Source organism: Oncorhynchus masou, chromosome 3, assembly GCF_036934945.1.
Source record: "Oncorhynchus masou masou isolate Uvic2021 chromosome 3, UVic_Omas_1.1, whole genome shotgun sequence".
In the NCBI taxonomy this organism is placed as follows: domain Eukaryota; kingdom Metazoa; phylum Chordata; class Actinopteri; order Salmoniformes; family Salmonidae; genus Oncorhynchus; species Oncorhynchus masou.
In genome coordinates this window covers 20,345,384-20,366,417 of record NC_088214.1, presented here as the reverse complement: position 1 = coordinate 20,366,417, position 21,034 = coordinate 20,345,384, and the positions used below count along the sequence as shown (strand labels likewise).

General features: G+C 43.0%; 1 protein-coding gene across 1 annotated transcript in view; it reads left to right on the top strand.

The window, feature by feature from the left end:
- Positions 1-21,034, top strand: part of LOC135506956 (obscurin-like) — an 81,486-nt gene that overhangs the window by 30,053 nt on the left and 30,399 nt on the right. The window contains 23 exon segments of the mRNA XM_064926397.1: positions 3-269; positions 414-680; positions 805-957; positions 960-1,331; positions 3,264-3,530; positions 3,702-3,968; positions 4,645-4,911; positions 5,545-5,811; positions 6,746-6,820; positions 7,501-7,602; positions 7,824-7,916; positions 9,114-9,200; positions 9,535-9,605; positions 11,121-11,142; positions 11,369-11,635; positions 11,857-12,123; positions 12,303-12,569; positions 13,111-13,380; positions 14,041-14,304; positions 16,611-16,889; positions 17,361-17,618; positions 17,884-18,150; positions 18,639-18,914. Of these exon segments, the coding sequence (XP_064782469.1) occupies positions 3-269; positions 414-680; positions 805-957; positions 960-1,331; positions 3,264-3,530; positions 3,702-3,968; positions 4,645-4,911; positions 5,545-5,811; positions 6,746-6,820; positions 7,501-7,602; positions 7,824-7,916; positions 9,114-9,200; positions 9,535-9,605; positions 11,121-11,142; positions 11,369-11,635; positions 11,857-12,123; positions 12,303-12,569; positions 13,111-13,380; positions 14,041-14,304; positions 16,611-16,889; positions 17,361-17,618; positions 17,884-18,150; positions 18,639-18,914 (4,992 nt within the window).

The following is a 21,034-nucleotide window of genomic DNA, read 5'->3' as shown; positions in this document are numbered from 1 at the left end:
AGAGTGCCCTCTTGAGGTTGTAGAGCCCATTAAGGATGTGACAACCGAAGAGAAGGGCTCAGCCACGCTGAGCTCCAAGTTCTCCACCGCACCCAAAGAGGTGAGCTGGTTCAAAGGCCAAACCCTCCTGGCGACATCAGACAAGTACAGCCTGAAACAGGACGCTGTGCGGGCTAAGAGGACCATACAGAAGCTGACTGAGGAAGATACTGGGGAGTACCGCTGTCAGTCGACTGCTGCCGAGACCAAAGCCACTCTCACTGTAGAGTGTATGTTTTGTATTGCTTTTTGGTGTTGATTTGACTTCAATGCTATTTGCTTTGCTGAGCATTGATGGTTCAAATGAGATTCCATCCTCTTAATTTAAACCAAATCCATGGTACAATGATGATGTGTGCTGTGGTTTATCGCAGTTCGGAAAGTGGAGATCACCAAGCACCTGGTGAACACTGAGGTGGATGACAACAGTGATGCAGTGTTCACCTGTGAGATCAACTACGCTGATGAGGAGGTGCATTGGCTGCTCAATGACAAAGTACTCTTCTCAAACAAAGTCAACACCATCACTCAGGTGGGCAAAATGCACACACTCACACTCAAGAACCTTGCACCTGAGGAAAGGGGCACCATCACCTTCAAGGTCAGGGAGGTCAAGGAGGCTGTGACCCTAAAGGTCAAAGGTAAGGACTCGTGACCTATTCTGATTCCAAGTCAAAATATTGTAGTGTAGAAGTGGGACTAAAGAATATGTTAAACGTCTTTGACTGGTGGTTGTGGGGTTGCTCTCCATTTGGATTCCTCCAGAAAAGCGTGCAGTGTTCCTCAAGTCTCTGGATGACGTGGTAGGAGAAGTGAAAGGTATGATCACCCTGACGTGTGAGGCATGTGAGGCATCCAAGCCCAGGGTCTCCCCCACCTGGAGGAAAGATGGTACGGTCCTGACCGCTGGGCCTAAGTACGTCAAAGCAGGGGTCTGATCGTCAAAGCCGTTACCAAGGAAGATGCATGTGATTACAGATGTAGAGTAGTAGAGTCACCCCAGGACGTTGAGTGTTTTGAGGGGGACTCTGCCATGTTTAGGTGCCTTGTAAGCCCACCTGACCTGACCCATCAGGTGCGGTGGTGCCTAGACCAAACCCCTCTGCAGCCCAGCCCCCTCAATGAGATCCAGGTACCTCATGGGGGTTTCCACTCCCTCACCATGAGGGAGCTGACCCCTATGGATGCCCCAGGACTACCTGACATGATGACTCCTTGCTGTCCCCAGTCCACCTGGCCGTGCTGCTGCTCCAGTTTCAACTGTTCTGCCTTATTATTATTCGACCATGCTGGTAATTTATGAACATTTGAACATCATGGCCATGTTCTCTTATCATCTCCACCCGGCACAGCCAGAAGAGGACTGGCCACCCCACATAGTCTGTTTCCTCTCTAGGTTTCTTCCTAGGTTTTGGCCTTTCTAGGGAGTTTTTCCTAGCCACCGTGCTTCTACACCTGCATTGCTTGCTGTTTGGGGTTTTAGGCTGAGTTTCTGTACAGCACTGTGAGATATCAGCTGATGTACGAAGGGGTATATAAATAAATTTGATTTGATATGGATTCAGGCGCAATCTCTGTGGTGGTTGGGGATAGTGTACGCTTCGCTAATGATCAAAGGTAACTCTCATGGCCGGGTCCATGGTTCAAATTATATGTGAGCTAGAGGGGGCTGGGAACCCTCACAACAATCCACCTCTCCCCCATAATACTGTATCTATATATATTGTAGGTCTACAGCTCCAGTAGATACCAGAAATGGAAGTGCATCACTGCATTTGCCCTCTTTTTCAGTTTCTCTGAAAACGAAATGATACTTGCTTGACTTTTAACGTTCATCTGGACTCGTCGTTGCAGTGTGCATTGTAAAATTGACCACCGCTGGTGTCTTCGATCTCAGTCAACCATTCTGCATCGGTCTGCGTTGGTCTTCTTAAAACTTCTTTGGGATAGGGGACAGTATTTTCACATCCGGATGAAAAGCATGTCTAAAGTAAACTATAGTAATTTATTTGAATTTGGCGCTCTGCACTAGCGTCCCACATATCCCAGAGAGGTTTTAATCATTCTCTCGTCTTTGGGTCTCCAATCCTCATGGGAAGTGCATGATGTATTTGAATCCATGATGCAGGTAAAAGAATAAAGACCGAAAGATTTGATTCTTAAAGGATGCATACTTGATGAATAGAGGCATCCCTGATCCGTAGATTCTTAGTTGTCCAGTTTATTTGCTCACTCTACCTAGACAGTTAACAAATGTCTATGTAAAAAAATATATATACAGTACAATACCAGTCAAAAGTTTCGACACACCTACTCATTTAAAGTTTTTCTTTATTTGTACTATGTTCTACATTGTATAATAATAGTGAAGACATAATATAATATAATATAATATAACACATATGGAATCATGATGTAACCAAAAAAAAGTGTTGAACAAATCAAAATATATTTTATATTTGATATTCTTTAAAGTAGCCACCCTTTGCCTTGATGACAGATTTACAAACTCTTGGCATTATCTCAACCAGCTTCATGAGGTAGTCACCTGGAATGCATTTCAATTAACAGGTGTGCCTTGTTAATTTGTGGAATTTCTTTACTTCTTAATGCAATTGAGCCAGTCAGTGATATGACAAGGTAGGGGTAGTATACAGAAGATAGACCTATTTGGTAAAAGACCAAGTCCATATTATGGCAAGAACAGCTTATTTCTTTACCATGTAGGCTCAGTTTTACATCAAAGGTTTGGACAATGTTTCTATTGTGTCTTGGAAAATACTGCAGGGTCATAAACTAAGACATTATTCCTATCTTGAAACTATTCTGAATATTGTTCATGTACAGATGTGTGCCTCAATGCAAAGTTATCCTGCATAAGTGATACAAAAGCTCCACAAATGTATTTCTCTGTATGCTGCTGATCCTTTGTGCATTTTGGAAGGATTTCATTTTGTGGTGGTGATCAGTTGTGAACACCATGATCATTCCATGTACTGGTTTGATAACTATCTTCAGTTAACAAGTCATCTGTTTCATTGAACAACCCAATCATTGGAATCATATTTAGGTTCCAAAGGACAGCAATAAAAGCATCGGAATCATTGTCCACGACCCATTCTTCTCCACACTTTTGATTCTTATGCCCTTCCATTACAACTGAAGATTGCAAAGAAAATTATTTAGCCTACTTTTTAAAGTTGGGCATGTTCGTCTTTTTCCAGCTTTGCCTGCCAGCTTTAAACAGAAGCTGAAGAACCTGCAGGCCACGGAAGGAGAGAATGCTACTCTCTGCTGTGTGTTAGCCAAACCTGGAGCCAAGGTTCAGTGGAAGAAAGGCACTGAGAATCTCAAAGCTGGAAACAAATATGAGATTAAGCAAAAAGATGCCTGCTGTGAGCTTCAGATAAAACACCTGAAGGTTGAAGACAGTGGAGAGTACTCCTGTGAGTGTGGAGATCGGAGGACCACAGCGACTATAAACGTCAATGGTATGGGTACATGTTCTTGGTCAATGGGAATGTTGGGGAGGTCTTGTTTACAAGGAGTCAGTCAGTCTTTAATTGATATGTGTAAGTTCATGTGTTGGAAGCAAAAATGTGTGTAGTTAGTGGACTGTGTATATACATAATAATTTCATATTTAAATCAATTGTTTGTCAGCGTTACCTGTGACCTTCAAACACAAACTGGCGAGCCAGGAGGCTGAGGAAGGGGGCAGTGTTACCCTGCACTGTGAGCTGTCTAAACCTGGAGTCCATGTAGAATGGAGGAAGGGAACACAGGTGCTGAAGTCTGGTGAAAAGTACCAGATGAAGCAGAAAGAATCTGTGAGTGAACTCCTGATCAGCAAAGTAGTACCTGAGGACAGTGGAGACTACAGCTGTGTGTGTGGAGAACAGAAGACTACAGCCAGTCTCAAGATTAAGGGTAGGGGGCAGATTGGTGTCATTAAATAGCTACTTTATGTTCCGCTGAAGATGTTCTGTATTGTCTTTGTCACTGTCGTTATCAAAGTTTCAAGTGTGATTCAGCAGAATATTTTAAAGTTGGTTTGGTATAACGGCTCTGATCTTTGTTGAGTTGGCGTAGTTGTCAACTTGGCTTTGATGAATTTTGTCCATTTAATGATTCATTGTCAGCAGGAAGTTCTGAATTGTCTGAAATCTAGTGCTTAAGCTGAGAAATGTTCCCATTTTACTATTACTCTCTCTGTGTCTCATCTGTCTCTGTGTCTCATCTATCTCTGTGTCTTATTTGACTGTGTCTTATCTGTCTCTGTGTCTTATTTGACTGTGTCTTATCTGTCTCTGTGTCTCATCTTTCTGTCTTTGTCTCTGTCTTATCTGTCTCTGTGTCTTACTGTCTCTGTCCAGCTTGATCGTTGTAGTCTGTCTGTCTTCATTGTGTTGATTATCATGTTGTTAGTCTTTGTGTGCTGGTGATCATTCTGTCTCTGTTTCTGTGTTTGGTTTCATTATTCAAGTATCTGCTTTCTGAACTGTGCCATTCTCATGATTTTAGAGGATGAACTCATGTCTGATTGCCTCATATCAGTGGTTATTGTTTTTCAGTGTATTTTATATGGTTTCATCTGAATCCACAGCCCAACCTGTGACCTTCAAACACAAGCTGGAGAGCCAGGAGGCTGAGGAAGGGGGCAGTGTTACCCTGCACTGTGAGCTGTCTAAACCTGGAGTCCATGTAGAATGGAGGAAGGGAACACAGGTGCTGAAGTCTGGAGAAAAGTACCAGATGAAGCAGAAAGAATCTGTGAGTGAACTCCTGATCAGCAAAGTAGTACCTGAGGACAGTGGAGACTACAGCTGTGTGTGTGGAGAACAGAAGACTACAGCCAGTCTCAAGATTAAGGGTATGGGGAAGATCTATGTTATAATTATTTACAGTACTGCATAATTGTTGTGTTCTTCTGACGTTCTGATCAATTGTAGGTAATATTTCAAATGGAATTTCAGTGCATTGTCAAGCAGATTACTTTTGGTTTTAAATATATCTGTATTCGGTAATTGTCAATTATGACATCCATTTGTTGGTTAACTTCATCATGTTTTGTGAAATGCCATGTTATGTCTGTCTCTCTGTGTTTTGTCTTTGCCTAAGGATACTTTGCTTCAGTGTTACGTCAGTGTATCGTTGTTTATATCGCTGTGATTCAAGGAGTTAAATTGTTTTTAAAATGTATTTTGTCAGGCAAGTCAGATAAGAACAAATTGTTATTTTCAATAACGGCCTGGGAACAGTGGGTTAATTGCCTGTTCAGTGGCAGAATGACAGATTTGTACCTTGTCGGCTCGGGGGTTTGAACTTGCAACCTTCCGGTTACTAGTCCAACGCTCTAACCACTAGGCTACCCTGCCGTTTTTGTAAATGTTTTAGTACTGTTTAGTTCCATTTATTGCTTTGAGTGTGTTTCATTGACTATGTGAGGATGACTTGTTGGTTGTTAACTGTCGTCATTCGTAACTAAACCATGAATGACTTTCAGCCCAACCTGTGACCTTCAAATATAAACTGCAGAGGCAGGAGGCTGAGGAGGGGGGCAGTGTTACCCTGCACTGTGAGCTGTCTAAACCTGGAGTCCATGTAGAATGGAGGAAGGGAACACAGGTGCTGAAGTCTGGAGAAAAGTACCAGATGAAGCAGAAAGAATCTGTGAGTGAGCTCCTGATCAGCAAAGTAGTACCTGAGGACAGTGGAGACTACAGCTGTGTGTGTGGAGAACAGAAGACTACAGCCAGTCTCAAGATTAAGGGTAGGAGAGAGTTAATACATTTAGATGTGCCTTTGTCACTAAATATGTTTGGTAAAACTATATTTGGATGGTCCGGATTTTCTATCTGTAGATGTGCTACAGATGGTCATTCTATCAACAAACTATATGTTGATAAGAAACTGCTTTCCAAGGTTACAGTTAGGGTTAGGGTTCTCAAGAGCCTCTGACGCAGGAGACCAAACTGGGTCAAATCAAATCAAATCAAATTTTATTTGTCACATACACATGGTTAGCAGATGTTAATGCGAGTGTAGCGAAATGCTTGTGCTTCTAGTTCCGACAATGCAGTAATAACCAACAAGTAATCTAACTAACAATTCCTAATCTACTGTCTTATACACAGTGTAAGTGGATAAAGAATATGTACATAAGGATATATGAATGAGTGATGGTACAGAGCAGCATAGGCAAGATACAGTAGATGGTATCGAGTACAGTATATACATATGAGATGAGTATGTAAAGGTAGGAAGGGGTGCGTACATGAAGAGCAGTTTTTCTGTCTGCTTTAACTTGTCATCTGTGCAGTTTGTCCTGCTTCTTGGTCCTGTTGATGATGTCGGTGATGATGCTGATAGTATTCGTTGTCCTTTACAGTCAGTGCATATGTCGCTGTACTTGAAGTTTCTTGTGGTTTGTTTGTGCCACTGTTTGTTGTGTTTAGAAAGGAAATTGAGCAGGCATCTTTGTCTCTGTATTCTGTTTGCAGTCAGTCCACGTGTTCGGAAGGCTTTGTCTCATTGCTTCTGGTGTTCACAGTTATCATGTATTTATTTGAGACTTGTGTGGTACATCCTTTGTTGGCAGTTTGTATGATATGTCCCTCTGTTGGCTGTTTTTCTGTTATGGTCAGTCTTGTCATAAAAGGTTTGGTTATGAGGTTTTATATTCTAAGTTGCATGTTTTATGGCAGCTCTGAAGTATTCAACTCCTCCAGTAACTCCCAAACAGGAGGAGCCCCAGAAGGAGAAGGCCAAAAAGGAAGAAGGTAGGGAAGGACAAGGAGAGTAACAGTTTGGTTTACTGCTTGATTCTCTGTCTTTATGGTATGTCTGTAGTGTCTATGTCTTGGCTGAATGTGGTGTGCAACATCCTAAATTGTCGGAAAATCAGAAAATGTTGGTGTCAATTTGTGGTTAAATTAGGACAGTACAAATATACAAAGGGCGGCTCACCATTAACGCTTGTTAAGGAGGAAAAGTATGCCTTTGCGGCCTGAATGGGGGATGCTTTATGTGCGAGCCGGTCCACGGGGAACACAAGTGTATTACCTAGGTCAGTGCTCGGGATCCTTGGAACATCCCTACACCATTGAAGATGAAATTGAAAATGGTTAAGGTAAGGTTTAAGGTTAGGGTTAGGTAAGGGTTATGGTTATGGTTAAGGCTAGGGGTTAGGGTTTAGGATAGTGATGTCCCGAGGATTCTGGTTAGCACTGACCATTCTCATTAGCCATATGTAGTTTGTTGTTAATCTGTCAAGAAGTAACCCTTAACCAGGTTGCAACTATGTTTTGTATGTGTATGTAAACCTTGTCTGTGCACAATTGTCACCTTAGCTTTGAGCAGCCTGACATTGTTTTGGATTCTCTGCTTCCCTTTGAGGGCATGCTTTTGTGAGCATACTCCGCTCAGAGTTGGATCTAAAGTGAAATGTTTAAACCCCCAGCTCCTCCAGTCACTCACAAACAACAGGAGACCCAGAAGCAGCAGGAGACCAAAGAGGCCCAGAAAGAGACAGTAGAAAGGAAGACAGTAGTAGAAGCCCATGGTAGGAAAAGATAAGATATGTTCTCTGTTGAGCTCATTCTGGAAGTTGTAGAATATTGAGGTATTCTGGTTTCTGCTATATCTGTGAAGCCTGCTGTTCCTGCCGGCCCTAAACCAGAGCCCGAGAAGGAGACCGTATAAAAGAATACAGTAGATAACATTTCTGGTTACTTGTTGAAGTAAAGTTAAAGAATGTTTAGTTCTTATGGTGTTTTGTCATAGTCTCGGAGCCAGCGACCCCTATTGCTCCTGCCACCCCCAAAACGGATCCCCAGAAGGAGACATTAGAGAAGAAGACCATAGTAGAAGCCTCTGGTAGGAAAGATGAACTATCTGTTGTCTGTCACAGCAATTTAAAAAATCAATTGTATTCTGGTGTTGCTGTATGTAATTATGTTGTTTTATCTGGTCGATAGTTTCAGTCAGAAAGGCCAACAAGCAGTAGTTAATCTGTTCCTTTATGGCTTTAGCACTGTGTGACTCATTTTTGGGGTCTGTGTTTCATCTTGTGATCCTCTCAGTATTATCTTACTTGACACAAATATGTAATAATGTAGTAATGTAATAATAATGTGTTTTTGCTTGGTTTTCCCTCAGTTTTAATGGCAGTGTGTGTCTGTTATAAAGATGTTTAGTTATATGCCGTAATATGAATTCATGTTCATGCTGTCACGCGTGTTATTGAGTTTTCTGCTTTCTAGACAACTGATGAAGTTCAGTTATCACTGAGTGTCCAAAACATTAAGGACACCTGCTCTTTCCATGACATAGACTGACCAGGTGAATCCAGGTGAAAGCTATGATCCCTTATTGAGGTCACCTGTTAAATCCACTTCAATCAGTGTAGATGAAGGGAAGGAGATTTTTAAGGCTTGCGACAACTGAGCATGTTTTGTGTATGTGTGCCATTCAGAGGGTGAATGGGCAAGACAAAATATTGAAATGACTTTGAACGGGTTGTGGTTGTAGGTACCAGGCGCACCGGTTTGAGTGTTTCAAGAACTACAACGCTGCCTGTTTTTTTACTCTCAACAGTTTCTCTTGTGTATCAAGAATGGTCCACCACCTAAAGGACATCCAGTCAACTTGACACAACTGTGGGAAGCTTTGGAGTCAACATGGGCCAGCATCCCTATGCCAGCATCCCTTTCGATACCTTGTAGAGTCCACGCCTCAACGAATTGAGGCTGTTCTGAGGGCAAAAGGGGTCCAACTCAATATTAGGAAGGTGTTCCTCATGTTTTTTCTACTCAGTGTTTTCTGGTAGTCATCTTGATGTTTTGTCATAGTCTCTAAGCCTGTTGTAGAAAAGAAGATCGTAGAAGCCCCTGGTAGGAAAGATGAGCTATCTGTTGTCTTTTCAACTCATACCTGTGGGTAGTTGGTCACATCAATTCAAATACGGCTGCTCTTTGGCCTATCTTTTCAACTTCAAGCAAACATCATTCGTGGCTTTAGTATTGTGTGGCAAATTTTGGGGGTGATTATAGTCATTTTGGTGTTTTGTTATAGCCTTTAAGCCTGCTGCTCCTGCCACCCCCAAACCGGAGCTCCAGAAGGAGGAGACCGTAGAAAAAAAGACTGTTGCAGATGCTCAGGGTGGGTACTTTTTGTTTTGGGACTGCTGCTCTTTGGTCAGTCTGTTCAAGCGAACGTCATTTGTGGCTTTAGCATTGTATGGCTAATTTTGGGGTTTCTGCTTCACCTTGTGATCCTGTTATTGTGTCCTGTAAGCTTCTTCTGTTTAGTCTTAGCCTACACTGCAAGTGAAGGACAATGTATTGGCAGTCTGTGTCACTGTCTGTTTCTCTCTTTGAAGACTGTTGCATGACGTTGGGAATTCATGTTCATGCTTTTGGTTGAACTTTCTACTTACTAGACAGACGATGAAGTTAAATTATATACGGGTAGTTATTTTGGTGTTTTGCTACAGCCAAAAAGCCTGCTGCTCCTGCCTCTCTCAAACTGGAGCCACAGGAGGAGACAGTAGAAAATAAGTCAGTAGTAGAGAAGATCAGCTATCTTTTGCCTGTTAAGCTCATACCTGTGGCAAGTCTGTCATATCAATTTAAATACTACTGCTCTTTATCCGTTCAATTGGACATCATTTGTGGCTTTCACATTGTGTGGCACATTTTTGGGTCTCTGCTTTATCTTGTGTGGTCCTATTAGTCTATGTCATGTATGATGGTTGCCCTTCACTCAAAGGGATGTAATGGCAGTTTGTCTGTTTAAATACTTTTTGTTGTATGACATTGGGAAGTTAAATCATATTCCGGCATTGATGTTTTGTCATAGCCGTGAAGCCTCCTGCCGCCCCCAAACTGGAACCCGGGAAGGAGACAGTAGAGATGAAGACAGTAGTAGGAGCCTCTGGTAGGACAATATGAGCTGGCTGTTGTCTGTTGAGCTCCTACCTGTGCATTGTCTGTCACATCATACTGTGTTTCTCAATGTAGACTCAGAAAGCTTGGATCTTTGCTCTTGATTCAAGTTGTACTGTATGTGGTGAACAGTGTGGATATATTCTTTCTGAAGGCAAGTTGTGTCACACAGTCTTTCTGTAGCCCTTCAGCTAGCTTCCCTTATCTTGTGCCTTCGGCTGGTTTGTCAGGCTGTTCTCTTAAGAGGTGTTGAGGATCTTATCAAGTGTATTACTGTACCACAGTAGAGAAACCTCCAGTTCCTGCAGACCAAAGAGAGAGGAGATTCATTTGTCATTCTTAAGTTCAGTACATCAGTCATTGTTTGTATGAATGGATTAAAAGAAATTGACTTTGGACATGGTTTGCTTCCATCAGGTTTGCACGTGCATTTTTTGAAATGCAAAAGTTATTCATCTCGTACTTTAGGCTATCTGATATAGTTCCTGTTCTTTTATCCTTAACTCGACGAAGTACATTCTTTATTGACAATATATTCAGTAGATTTTGCTACAAGTATTGTTTTGTCTGCATACTTTGCCATGCTTCTAAATGGTAGTGGAAAGAAAGTAGGCTACAATGATGGTTGCCATTTGAATGGGTAAGATTTGAAGCCCCGTGGACATTGGGCTTTGTTTGCTTCCGTCTGGTTCGCTGAGGTGCACAATTTTAAAGTTGATGTTATAATGAAGATATATTCAACAGATTGTTCATGTTTGTACTATAGTTGTGGAGACACCAGTTGCTCCAGTCCAGCCAAAACCAGAGACTGAAAAGGAGGAGAAGACAGTGGTAGAAGCCAATGGTGGGAAAGGAGGAACTTTCTTTTGCAGTCTATTCTTGTATAATGCTGCCATGGAGCTTGCAGTTGTAATGTATTACAAGTCTCCTTGCCCTTAAATGGGGATCTACTATAGGTCTTAACTTGGTTGTCTTTTTTTGACCTTGCTGGAGTCTCCTTGATGTAGATTCCTTGTTGTAGTTGGATCATGATATTCCAGGTGTATTCTGCATACAAAATATTGAATTTAGGCAGAGACCAGGATTGTTCATGCAGTCCTGTACATAACCTTGGTTATGTGTAAACCCAGAGTAGTTAAAATCTCACTTTCAATGTGGTGGTGGGTCACACACTCAAATCTTTTTTTAAACTGTTGACCTGGACGGATGGACACCAAGCAGAGAAGAGTGCCTACATTAATGGTCATTGAAAGTGTTTACCATACGTAGAGACACCATCGCAGTGGGATTGTCTTCTAGATGCTAACACCATATGGGTTTGCAATGTCTCTTTTTGAGGCATTGTGACAGTGGATGAAGATATTTTAACCCTTTATTTCTCAGCTCTTCCAGCCACATTCAAACACGATCTTGAGAGCCAGGAGGTTGAGGAGGGGGGCAGTGTTACCCTGCACTGTGAGCTCTCTAAACCTGGGCTCCCTGTAGAATGGAAGAAGGGAACACAGGTTATAAAGTCTGGAGAAAAGTACCAGATGAAGCAGGAAGATTGCAGTGTGAAACTGCAAATCTGTGATTTGAAACCTGAAGACACAGGAAACTACCACTGCAGCACTGGAGACCTAGAGAGCTCAGCATACCTGAAAGTCAATGGTAGGATGATGACCTTTTCACTGCAGCCCAGTTCTTCACTAGCACCGAAAATATCACCTTGATTTATGATAAATTGATCTGAAGCACCACATGTATTAACTGAAATGCAATAAATAGTTAGTTAAAATAGGTGATCCAACAAAACAGTTGGAATAATGTCTACCATTTTTATTATGTAAGTGTAGGCTTATAATTAATACTTTGCGATTTTGATTTGTCAGCTCTCCCAGTCATATTCACCAAAGATCTGCAGAGCCAGGAGGCTGAGGAGGGGGGCAGTGTTACCCTGCACTGTGAGCTCTCTAAACCTGGAGTCCCTGTAGAATGGACGAAGGGGGAGGTGGGTCTCTGCCCCTGTGCCAAGTATGAAATCGCCCAGGAAGGACACAGCGCCAGACTAGTCATCCACAGCTTAGACCCTGAAGACTCAGGCAGCTATACTTGTGACAGTGGCGACCGGAAAACCACAGCAAACCTTTCGGTGAAGGGTAGGCTGAAAGAAAACTCTTATGGTTTTAGCTGTGTATGCTGTCGGGAAAGAAAATCAAACTTTCCCACGTTTTATACATATTTTGTGGTTTGGAGGCACAATTCTGCCCTCTAAAAGTTTCTCTATCTCACCTCTCCCAACCTACATCGTTCCTACCCCCCCTCTTGCTTTCCACAGCCCTGCCTGTTTACTTCAAAACCCGACTACAGAATCTAGAGTGGGACGCAGGTGAGATCGCCATCCTCCGCTGTGAGATCACAAATCCTGGGGCCAACGTTGTTTGGACCCGGGGCGACAGGGTCTTGGAGTCTAACAACAAGTATCAGCTGAAACAGGAAGGTGCCATAGTGAAGCTTATCATCTATAACCTACAAGGGGCTGACTCTGGGGAGTATATCTGTGACACGGGTTACCAGAAGACCTCATCCATGCTCACTGTACAGGGTAGGGGACAAGACGAAAGTCTGCTACTGTCTTCTGACATTCTTTTCAACCACTCTCTCTCTCTCTCTGCACACCTCTTGAATCATGGCACCTCTCTTTTAATTCACTCTATCCCTCCACCGCTTTCCATCCTGAGTCCCACAAGTCTAATATCACGCCAAGGCTTTAGAGGACCAAAGGCCTAAAGAGCACAGAAGTAAAGCTTGTTGGGATCTTCATCCATTTCCTGATTCACCTACTGCTTCCTATGTCTTACATATCCTTCACACACCTTCCTCTGCACTTCTACCTTCATAACCATTCCACCCGAGTGCTCTGCTGTTAAGGCCAATGATCCGTCTCACACTTCCACTTCTTCTGTCTTGCCAGGAGCATCCTTATGTCTTGACAGTTGTCTCTGTATTGTAATTGCATTGAGTGTGTATGGTTAGGTGCCTTTTTTCTGTTGTAATCTAACCATGTACACCCATATAGACACTAGTGCTCCCTTAGAGTGAGATTCGCATCTAAGCAGTAACACATAACTGGCTTTTTAAAACAGAGCTGGAGGTGACCATAGTGAAGGTCTTGAACAGCTGCTCGGTGCGCGAGGGGGAGGACGTTCACTTTGAGTGCCATCTGTCCCACGAGGACGCCAAGGAGGTCCAGTGGAAACTTGCGGATGTCCCTCTGCAGAACAATGAAATGAATCTGATCTGCCGCCAAGGCAAGGTGCACAGCCTCACCCTCAGGGGGGTCACCCAGGCCGACTCGGCCACAGTCGCTTTCACCGTGGGCCACCATACCTCCACCGCCAGCCTGACCGTCGGAGGTAAGGGGTGCATATACATAGTCCAAGGTTAGGAGTATACAGTATATAGTCATATACTGTACATAGTCTGAGGTAAGAGATACATCTGCTGGTAATCAGCCCCAACCTTCTCCCATTGTACCCCAATACCAGGATTCATTCTGTCCATTCCGAATCCGTTTTATACCCCGAACGTCCAAGGTAAAGGGTACATATACTGTATAGTCTGAGGTAAGGGGTTATATAATATATGTATGATGCTCATCACTGACTTTTACTAGACCTAACCCTTTTCCACAATACTTGGAGCCATTCTGTCCATTCTTTCATAGATTCTTCATGTCTTTTATCTTCTCTTATCAATAATAGATCTCTCAATTCATGTTCATCTTGTTGTGGAGATCGATTATTATAGCAGTGCATGCCATTGGTAGGCCACTTTTTAATTTCTCTCACATTACAACATAGCAAGAAACAAGAAATCCCCCCCCGTTTTTGTCATTTGCTATTTGAAACCTGCAGTGGTTAATGTCTGTTCAGCAAATGCTTTTAAATGTTGTTGTTGTTAAATGTTGAATGTTTCCTTTCAAGATATTTGATGTCCGTGTCCACTCCCTAAACCAGGTAATGTCTCCATCAATTTTAACCTGGTCTGTATCTATCTTGCTGTGTCCCCCCCAGGGGCCCCTGTGGTGTTCAAGAAGGAGCTGGAGAGCCAGGAAGCAGTTGAGGGGGGCAGTGTCTCCCTGACCTGTGAGATTAGTGTTGAGGGCAAGGTGACATGGAGAAGGGGCACCATGCTCCTCACCCAGGGGGAGAAGTATTCCATGGAGCACACAGGTTCTACCTACATCCTGATGGTTCACAAGCTGAAGCTCGAAGATGCTGGAGAGTACACCTGCGATACTGGGGATAAGCAGAGCACCGCCACCCTGAAAGTCAAAGGTAATGGAGCGTCTGTATTCACATCGGTCTCTCGTTTGCTGTGACTCTACATTATCGTCTGCTTTCATTCAGTGTGCCAATGGACTAAGAACTTCCATCTTAATGCCAAGGCAGCAGCAACTCTTCCTGGGGTCCAACAGAATTAAGGCAGTTATACAATTCTAAAAACATAACAATACATCCACAAAAGATTTCACAACACATTAAGTGTGTACCTTCAGGCCACTACTCTACTACCACATATCTACAACACAAAATCCATGTGTGTGTACAGTGCATTCGGGAAAGTATTCAGACCCTTTGCCTTTTCCACATTTTGTTATGTTACAGCCTTATTCTAAAAACTATTACATTACATTTTTCCTCATCAATCTACACACAATAACACAGAATGATTTTTTTAGAAATGTTCAAATTTATAACAATAAATATCAGATTTACATAAGTATTCAGTCTTTTTAATAGTACTTTGTTGAAGCACCTTTGGCAACGATTACAGCCTTGAGTCTTCTTGGGTGTGACGCTGCAAGCTTTGCACACCTATATTTGGGGAGTTTCTTCCATTCTTCTCTGCATATCCTCTCAAGCTCTGCGTCACTGCACAGCTATTTTCAGGTCTTTCCAGAGTTGCCCGGGTTCTGAATGGGCCACTCAAGGACATTCAGAGACTTGTTCCCGAAGCCACTCCTGTGTTGTCTTGGTTGTGTGCTTAGGTTCGTTGTCTTGTTAGAAGGTGAACCTTCACCCCAGTCTGAGGTCCTGAGTGCTCTGGAGCAGGTTTTCATCAAGGATCTCTGTGTACTTTGCTAAATTCATCTTTCCCTCGATCCTGACTAGTCTCCCAGTCCCTACCGCTGAAAAACATCTCCACAGCATGATGCTGCCATCACCATGCTTGACCGTGGGGATGGTGCCAGGTTTCCTCCAGACGTGATGCTTGGCATTCAGGCCAAAGACTTCAATCTTGGTTTCATCAGACAAGAGAATCTTATTTCTCATGGTCAGAGTCCTTTAGGTGCCTTTTGGCAAACTCCGAGTGGGCTGTCATGTGCCTTTTACTGAGGAGTGGCTTCCGTCTGGGCACACTACCATAAAGGGCTGATAGGTGGAGTGCTGCAGAGATGGTTGTCCTTCTGGAAGGTTCTCCCATCTCCACAGAAGAATTCTGGAGCTCTGTCAGAGTGACCTTAAGGGTCTTGGTCACCTCCCTGACCAAGGCCCTTGGTTTTTGCTCTGACATACACTGTCAACTGTGGGACCTTATATAGACAGGTGTGTGCCTTTCCAAATCATGTCCAATCAATTGAATTTATCACAGGTGAACAATCAAGTTGCAGAAACAGCTCAAGGATGATCAATGGAAACAGGATGCACCTGAGCTAAATTTTTAGTCTCATAGCAAAGGGTCTGAATACTTATGTAAATATGGTATTTATGGTTTTATTTTTAATACATTTGCAAAAATGTATAAAAACCTGTTTTCACTTTGTTATTATGGGGTATTGTGTGCAGATTTATATAAAACAAATATAATAATTATCCAATTTAGAACAAGGCTGTAACATAACAAAATGTGGAAAAAGTCAAGGGGTCTGAATACTTTCCGACTGCACTGTCTAGTGCGTATGTTATCGTGTGTGTGTATGCATGTGTCTGCGCCTGTGTGTGTCTCTTCACAGTCCCCGCTGTTCCATAAGGTGTATTTTGATCATTTTTAAAAATCTAATTCTACTGCTTGCATCAGTTACTTGATGTGGTATAGAGTTCCATTTAGTCATGGCTCTACAGCAACCAGTTTTAGAGGTATAATCTGTGAGTAAGCATAGTTGTCGAATTAATAAAATGTTTGTTGATCATGAAATGTAGGTTTCATTAATCAATGTGTGTTTTTATGTTTGAACCACAGTCTATTTGCCATGTTGGGGACTACTGCATGTTGGTTTTGTTTTCATAATCAGACCTATATTAAGCTATTGTGTCAGAGATCACTTCTTGCATATACATATGTCTACAGTACCTTCCTACACGTTAGTCATTACGTAGGAAGTGAAAGTGTGTTTTACGTAATATTGTACTCTTTCAATGAGAAGTCCTAAACATTGAGTTGGCAGAAAGAGTTTCACTAATATCCATGGTGTCTCCTGGAGTGCAAGTGTCCATCCTCTATAGAACTCACTTTTAAATCGTGATACCAATGTTGGTGCTCTAATGTTGAGTGTTTCACCTGAATGAATCCCCTGGGAAACCTTGACCCCAGGATCCTTTAAATCTCTCACTCCCCCATCGTCAAATTCATTCACCTCCAGAGTCTGTACGCATCACTCGGGAGCTGCACGACATCACAGTGACCACCGGGCAGGATGCTGTCTTTGCGTGTGAGTTGTCCCAGGAGGGCGTAACCAATGGAGAGTGGTGGCTAGGGGATAACCTCCTCCAAAACAACGACCTGAACCAGATGACCTTCCAGGGCCGGGTGCACCGGCTGACACTGCAGATGGTCACCACTGATGAGTCAGGGGACGTGGCGTTTGTGGTGGGCGAAGAGAAGACCGTTGCATGCCTCCTGGTGGAAGAGAAGCCCAAAGGTAATGGAGGTGTTAACGGAGATGTTAAAGATGGCCGTCTAGTCCTCACCCCTCTCCATCTATATCTTCCATCAAACAGCATTGGAACAACCTCTGTTCATCTGCTGTGCACCATCATCCATTCCATTCTAACCTTTCTGTAAACGTGTGTTGGCCATCCTCCTGGCTTTTCTTTTTATAGCATCTTTGTCTTTAAAGATACTATGAAATGAAGTTGACAACAAGATGGTTGTCAGTGACATAAACATATCTCTTTGCTAACTTCAGTATCAATTTGAATATCAATTGAGTGATTCACGCCTAATGGACATAGTCTTTAGGGTTAGCATTGGCGGCATTTTAGACCTGTGGAAAAAGAGCCACTTTAAACACTGCCCATAGAAATACCATACAAGTTTGACATGCATGACATCTGACACTCAAAATGCAATACACTGTATGTACTTAGCTTGGGATTTCCCATATCTACAGTCTTAATCCTAGAGAAGCCTCATGACACAGTGGCCTTGGAGGGTGAGACAGTCACACTGTCCTGCACCGTCTCCGACCCCACGGCCACTATCAACTGGAGCAGGAATGATGTTGACATCAAAGCAGGCCTCAAGTACGACCTGCGGAAGAATGGAGCTCTCATGCAGCTCCGTATCCACAACCTGGAGATGGAGGACTCTGGAACTTACTGCTGCAATACCGGGGATGCACAGTGCACTGTCACATTGACTGTGGAAGGTAAAGAATGATGCTGCCACTTGAAAAGTTTGGACCCTCTACACTGCATCTAATGGGTACTAGAAAATAGTCTCCTAAAATTGAAGGCTGAGGATGAGTTCCCCCACAATACTGTTCTTAACTTGCTTGCCTTCTACAAACTATCAGGCACCCAGTCTTCCGTCAACATACAACAGAGCCATCTTACGCCCCTGTCCACCATGCCACCATCGTCTACACATCTTCTATTGTCCGACACTGATGTCATGTCTCCTACTTCCACCAGGTGCCCCAGCATTCTTCCAGAAGGAGCTGAAGAACAAGGAAGCCAAGGAAGGCGATGATATTACTCTGCGCTGTGAGCTCTCCAAGGCGTGCACTCAAGTGGAGTGGAGGAAGGGAGGCATGGTCCTCCAGGCTGGTAAGAAGTATGAGATGAGGCAGGAGGGCTGCGTTCAGGAGCTCTGCATTCGTAACCTGGAGCCAGAGGACAATGGCTACTACACCTGCGATGCTGGAGACCAGCTCACCACGGCGTCGGTGGCAGTACAAGGTATCATGTCACAACTACACCATCTGTCCCTGAAAGGGTTCATTTCTGTATTGTTTTTTTTCTTCATTTCTCTAGGATCAAGGAATGAATTCCTAACAGTTTATGATACACTTGTTGAAACCACAAAGGCTATTGTATGTTTTTCAGCAAGGTAAAGATTATCAGTTATAGGATGTAATTGTAAATTAAAAAGATGTAAGATTTATTTGTTTACATAGACAGTTTCCAGTCTTGATTGAAAACAGATGGTTAACATTTAGTTGAACAAAATGTATATTGTATCATGGAACATAGGGAATAAATAACCCAATGAAGTGAACAAGGATTTTTGCCGTCTTAAAGTCAAAGTTTAAATGAGAAATGAGACCAGGTCAAGGTCGAAGTAATCTTTATTATCCCATAGGCTGGCATTGTGAGTGTTAGAGGTGAGTTGTGTGACTGTGAGTGGCAGTAGCTGAGTGTCTTACTGTATCTCCACTACTCTGCAGAGGCAGAAGTCCTCATAGTGTGTGGTCTAAAGAGCACCGATGTCTTTTTGGGCGAGTGGGCCACCTTCTCCTGCCAGCTGTCCCGCGGTGTGAGGCCCGGGGAGGTGCAGTGGTGGCTGGACGGGACCCTTCTCCAGGACAGCCCCTCCAGCGAGATAGGGCTGAGCCAGGGCCACGTCCACACCCTCACCCTAAAGGACCTGGCCCCGGATGCCTCGGGCACCGTCACGTTCAAAGCCTGCAGCCTGGTGTCCTACGCCAAGCTCTTAGTTAAAGGTATCAGGGAGGAGGAACTAGAGGGATTGAGAGGAGGAGGAGGAGAGTGACTTCTAAAGTTCCAGCTGTGTTCTCCAGACCTTGCAGCATCAATGCTAATAATACTCAACATACATACAGTGGGGCAAAATAGTATTTAGTCAGCCACCAGTTGTGCACGTTCTCCCACTTGAAAATTACAGGCCTCTCATCTTTTTATCTGAGTTACGTACACTTCAACTATGGCAGACAAAATGAGGTAAAAAAATCCAGAAAATCACATTGTAGGATTTTTAATGAATTTATTTGCAAATTACGGTGGAAAATAAGTATTTGGTCAATAACAAAAGTTTATCTCAATACTTTGTTATATACCCTTTGTTGGCAATGACAGAGGTCAAACATTTTATGTAAGTCTTCAAGGTTTTCACACACTGTTGCTGGTATTTTGGCCCATTCCTCCATGCAGATCTCCCCCAGAGCAGTGATGTTTTGGGGCTGTTGCTGGGCAACACACTTTCAACTCCCTCCAAAGATTTTCTATGGGGTTGAGATCTGGAGACTGGCTAGGCCACTCCAGGACCTTGAAATGCTTCTTACGAAGCCACTCCTTCGTTGCCCAGGCGGTGTGTTTGGGATCATTGTCATGCTGAAAGACCCAGCCACGTTTCATCTTCTGCCCTTGCTGATGGAAAAACATCCCCAAAGCATGGTATGGTGTTCTTTGGATGCAACTCAGCATTCTTTGTCCTCCAAACACGATGAGTTGAGTTTTTACCAAAAAGTTATATTTTGGTTTCATCTGACCATATGACATTCTCCCAATCTTCTTCTGGATCATCCAAATGCTCTTTAGCAAACTTCAGATGGGCCTGGACATGTACTGGCTTAAGCAGGGGGACACGTTTGGCACTGCAGGATTTGAGTCCCTGGCGGCGTAGTATGTTACTGATGGTAGGCTTTGTTACTTTGGTCCCAGCTCTTTGCAGGTCATTCACTAGGTCCTCCCGTGTGGTTCTGGGATTTTTGCTCACCGTTCTTGTGCTCATTTTGACCCCACGGGGTGAGATCTTGCGTGGAGCCCCAGATCGAGGGAGATTATCACTGGTCTTGTATGTCTTCCATTTCCTAATAATTGCTCCCACAGTTGATTTCTTCAAACCAAGCTGCTTACCTATTGCAGATTCAGTCTTCCCAGCCTGGTGCAGGTCTACAATTTTGTTTCTGGTGTCCTTTGACAGCTCTTTGGTCTTGGCCATAGTGGAGTTTGGCGTGTGACTGTTTTAGGTTGTTGACAGGTGTCTTTTATACTGATAACAAGTTCAAACAGGTGCCATTAATACAGGTAACGAGTGGAGGACAGAGGAGCCTCTTAAAGAAGAAGTTGCAGGTCTGTGAGTGCTATAAATCTTGCTTGTTTGTCGGTGACCAAATACTTATTTTCCACCATAATTTGCAAAAAATGATTTTCTGGATTTTTTTTCTTATTTTGTCTGTCATAGTTGAAGTGTACCTATGATGATAATTACAGGCCTCTCATCTTTTTAATTTGGAGAACTTACACAATTGTTGGCTGACTAAATACTTTTTAGACATAATAGATTAGACATAATATTCAATTACGGTATTTTCACCACATGGAGAGTAGACTACTATTTGCACACTTACCGTCCAAGGCATTTTCACCACATGGAGGAGACTACTATTTGCACACTTACTGTCCAAGGCTAATGTTAATCTTGACAGTATTATGCCAGTGTCCTCAAGAGTTCAAAGCTCCCTGATTCAGTAGTGGGAATGACTAGTTCAGTAGCTAAGGTCTTTTTGTGCCACATCCATGCATGCTTCCATGCATGAGCATACATTTGAGTCATTTCACTAATAGTTAGAATGAGAGTTTTCATGCTGCATGCTTTTGATAAGACCAAAACATACAAGATGGTGCAGCAGTAGAGGATGTTTCCACCAGTTTCTTAGTAATATGGAGCAAGAGCAATGTTATCCAATGAGGATTCACACCCATAGTTCCATTGTGTATCTATATTTTTAGCTAATAATGGCAAATGGTACCTAACAGTTGTGGTTTACAGAATATCTAGTTGAAATAGATTAGGATTGGCGGACATATTTTGATGATTAAA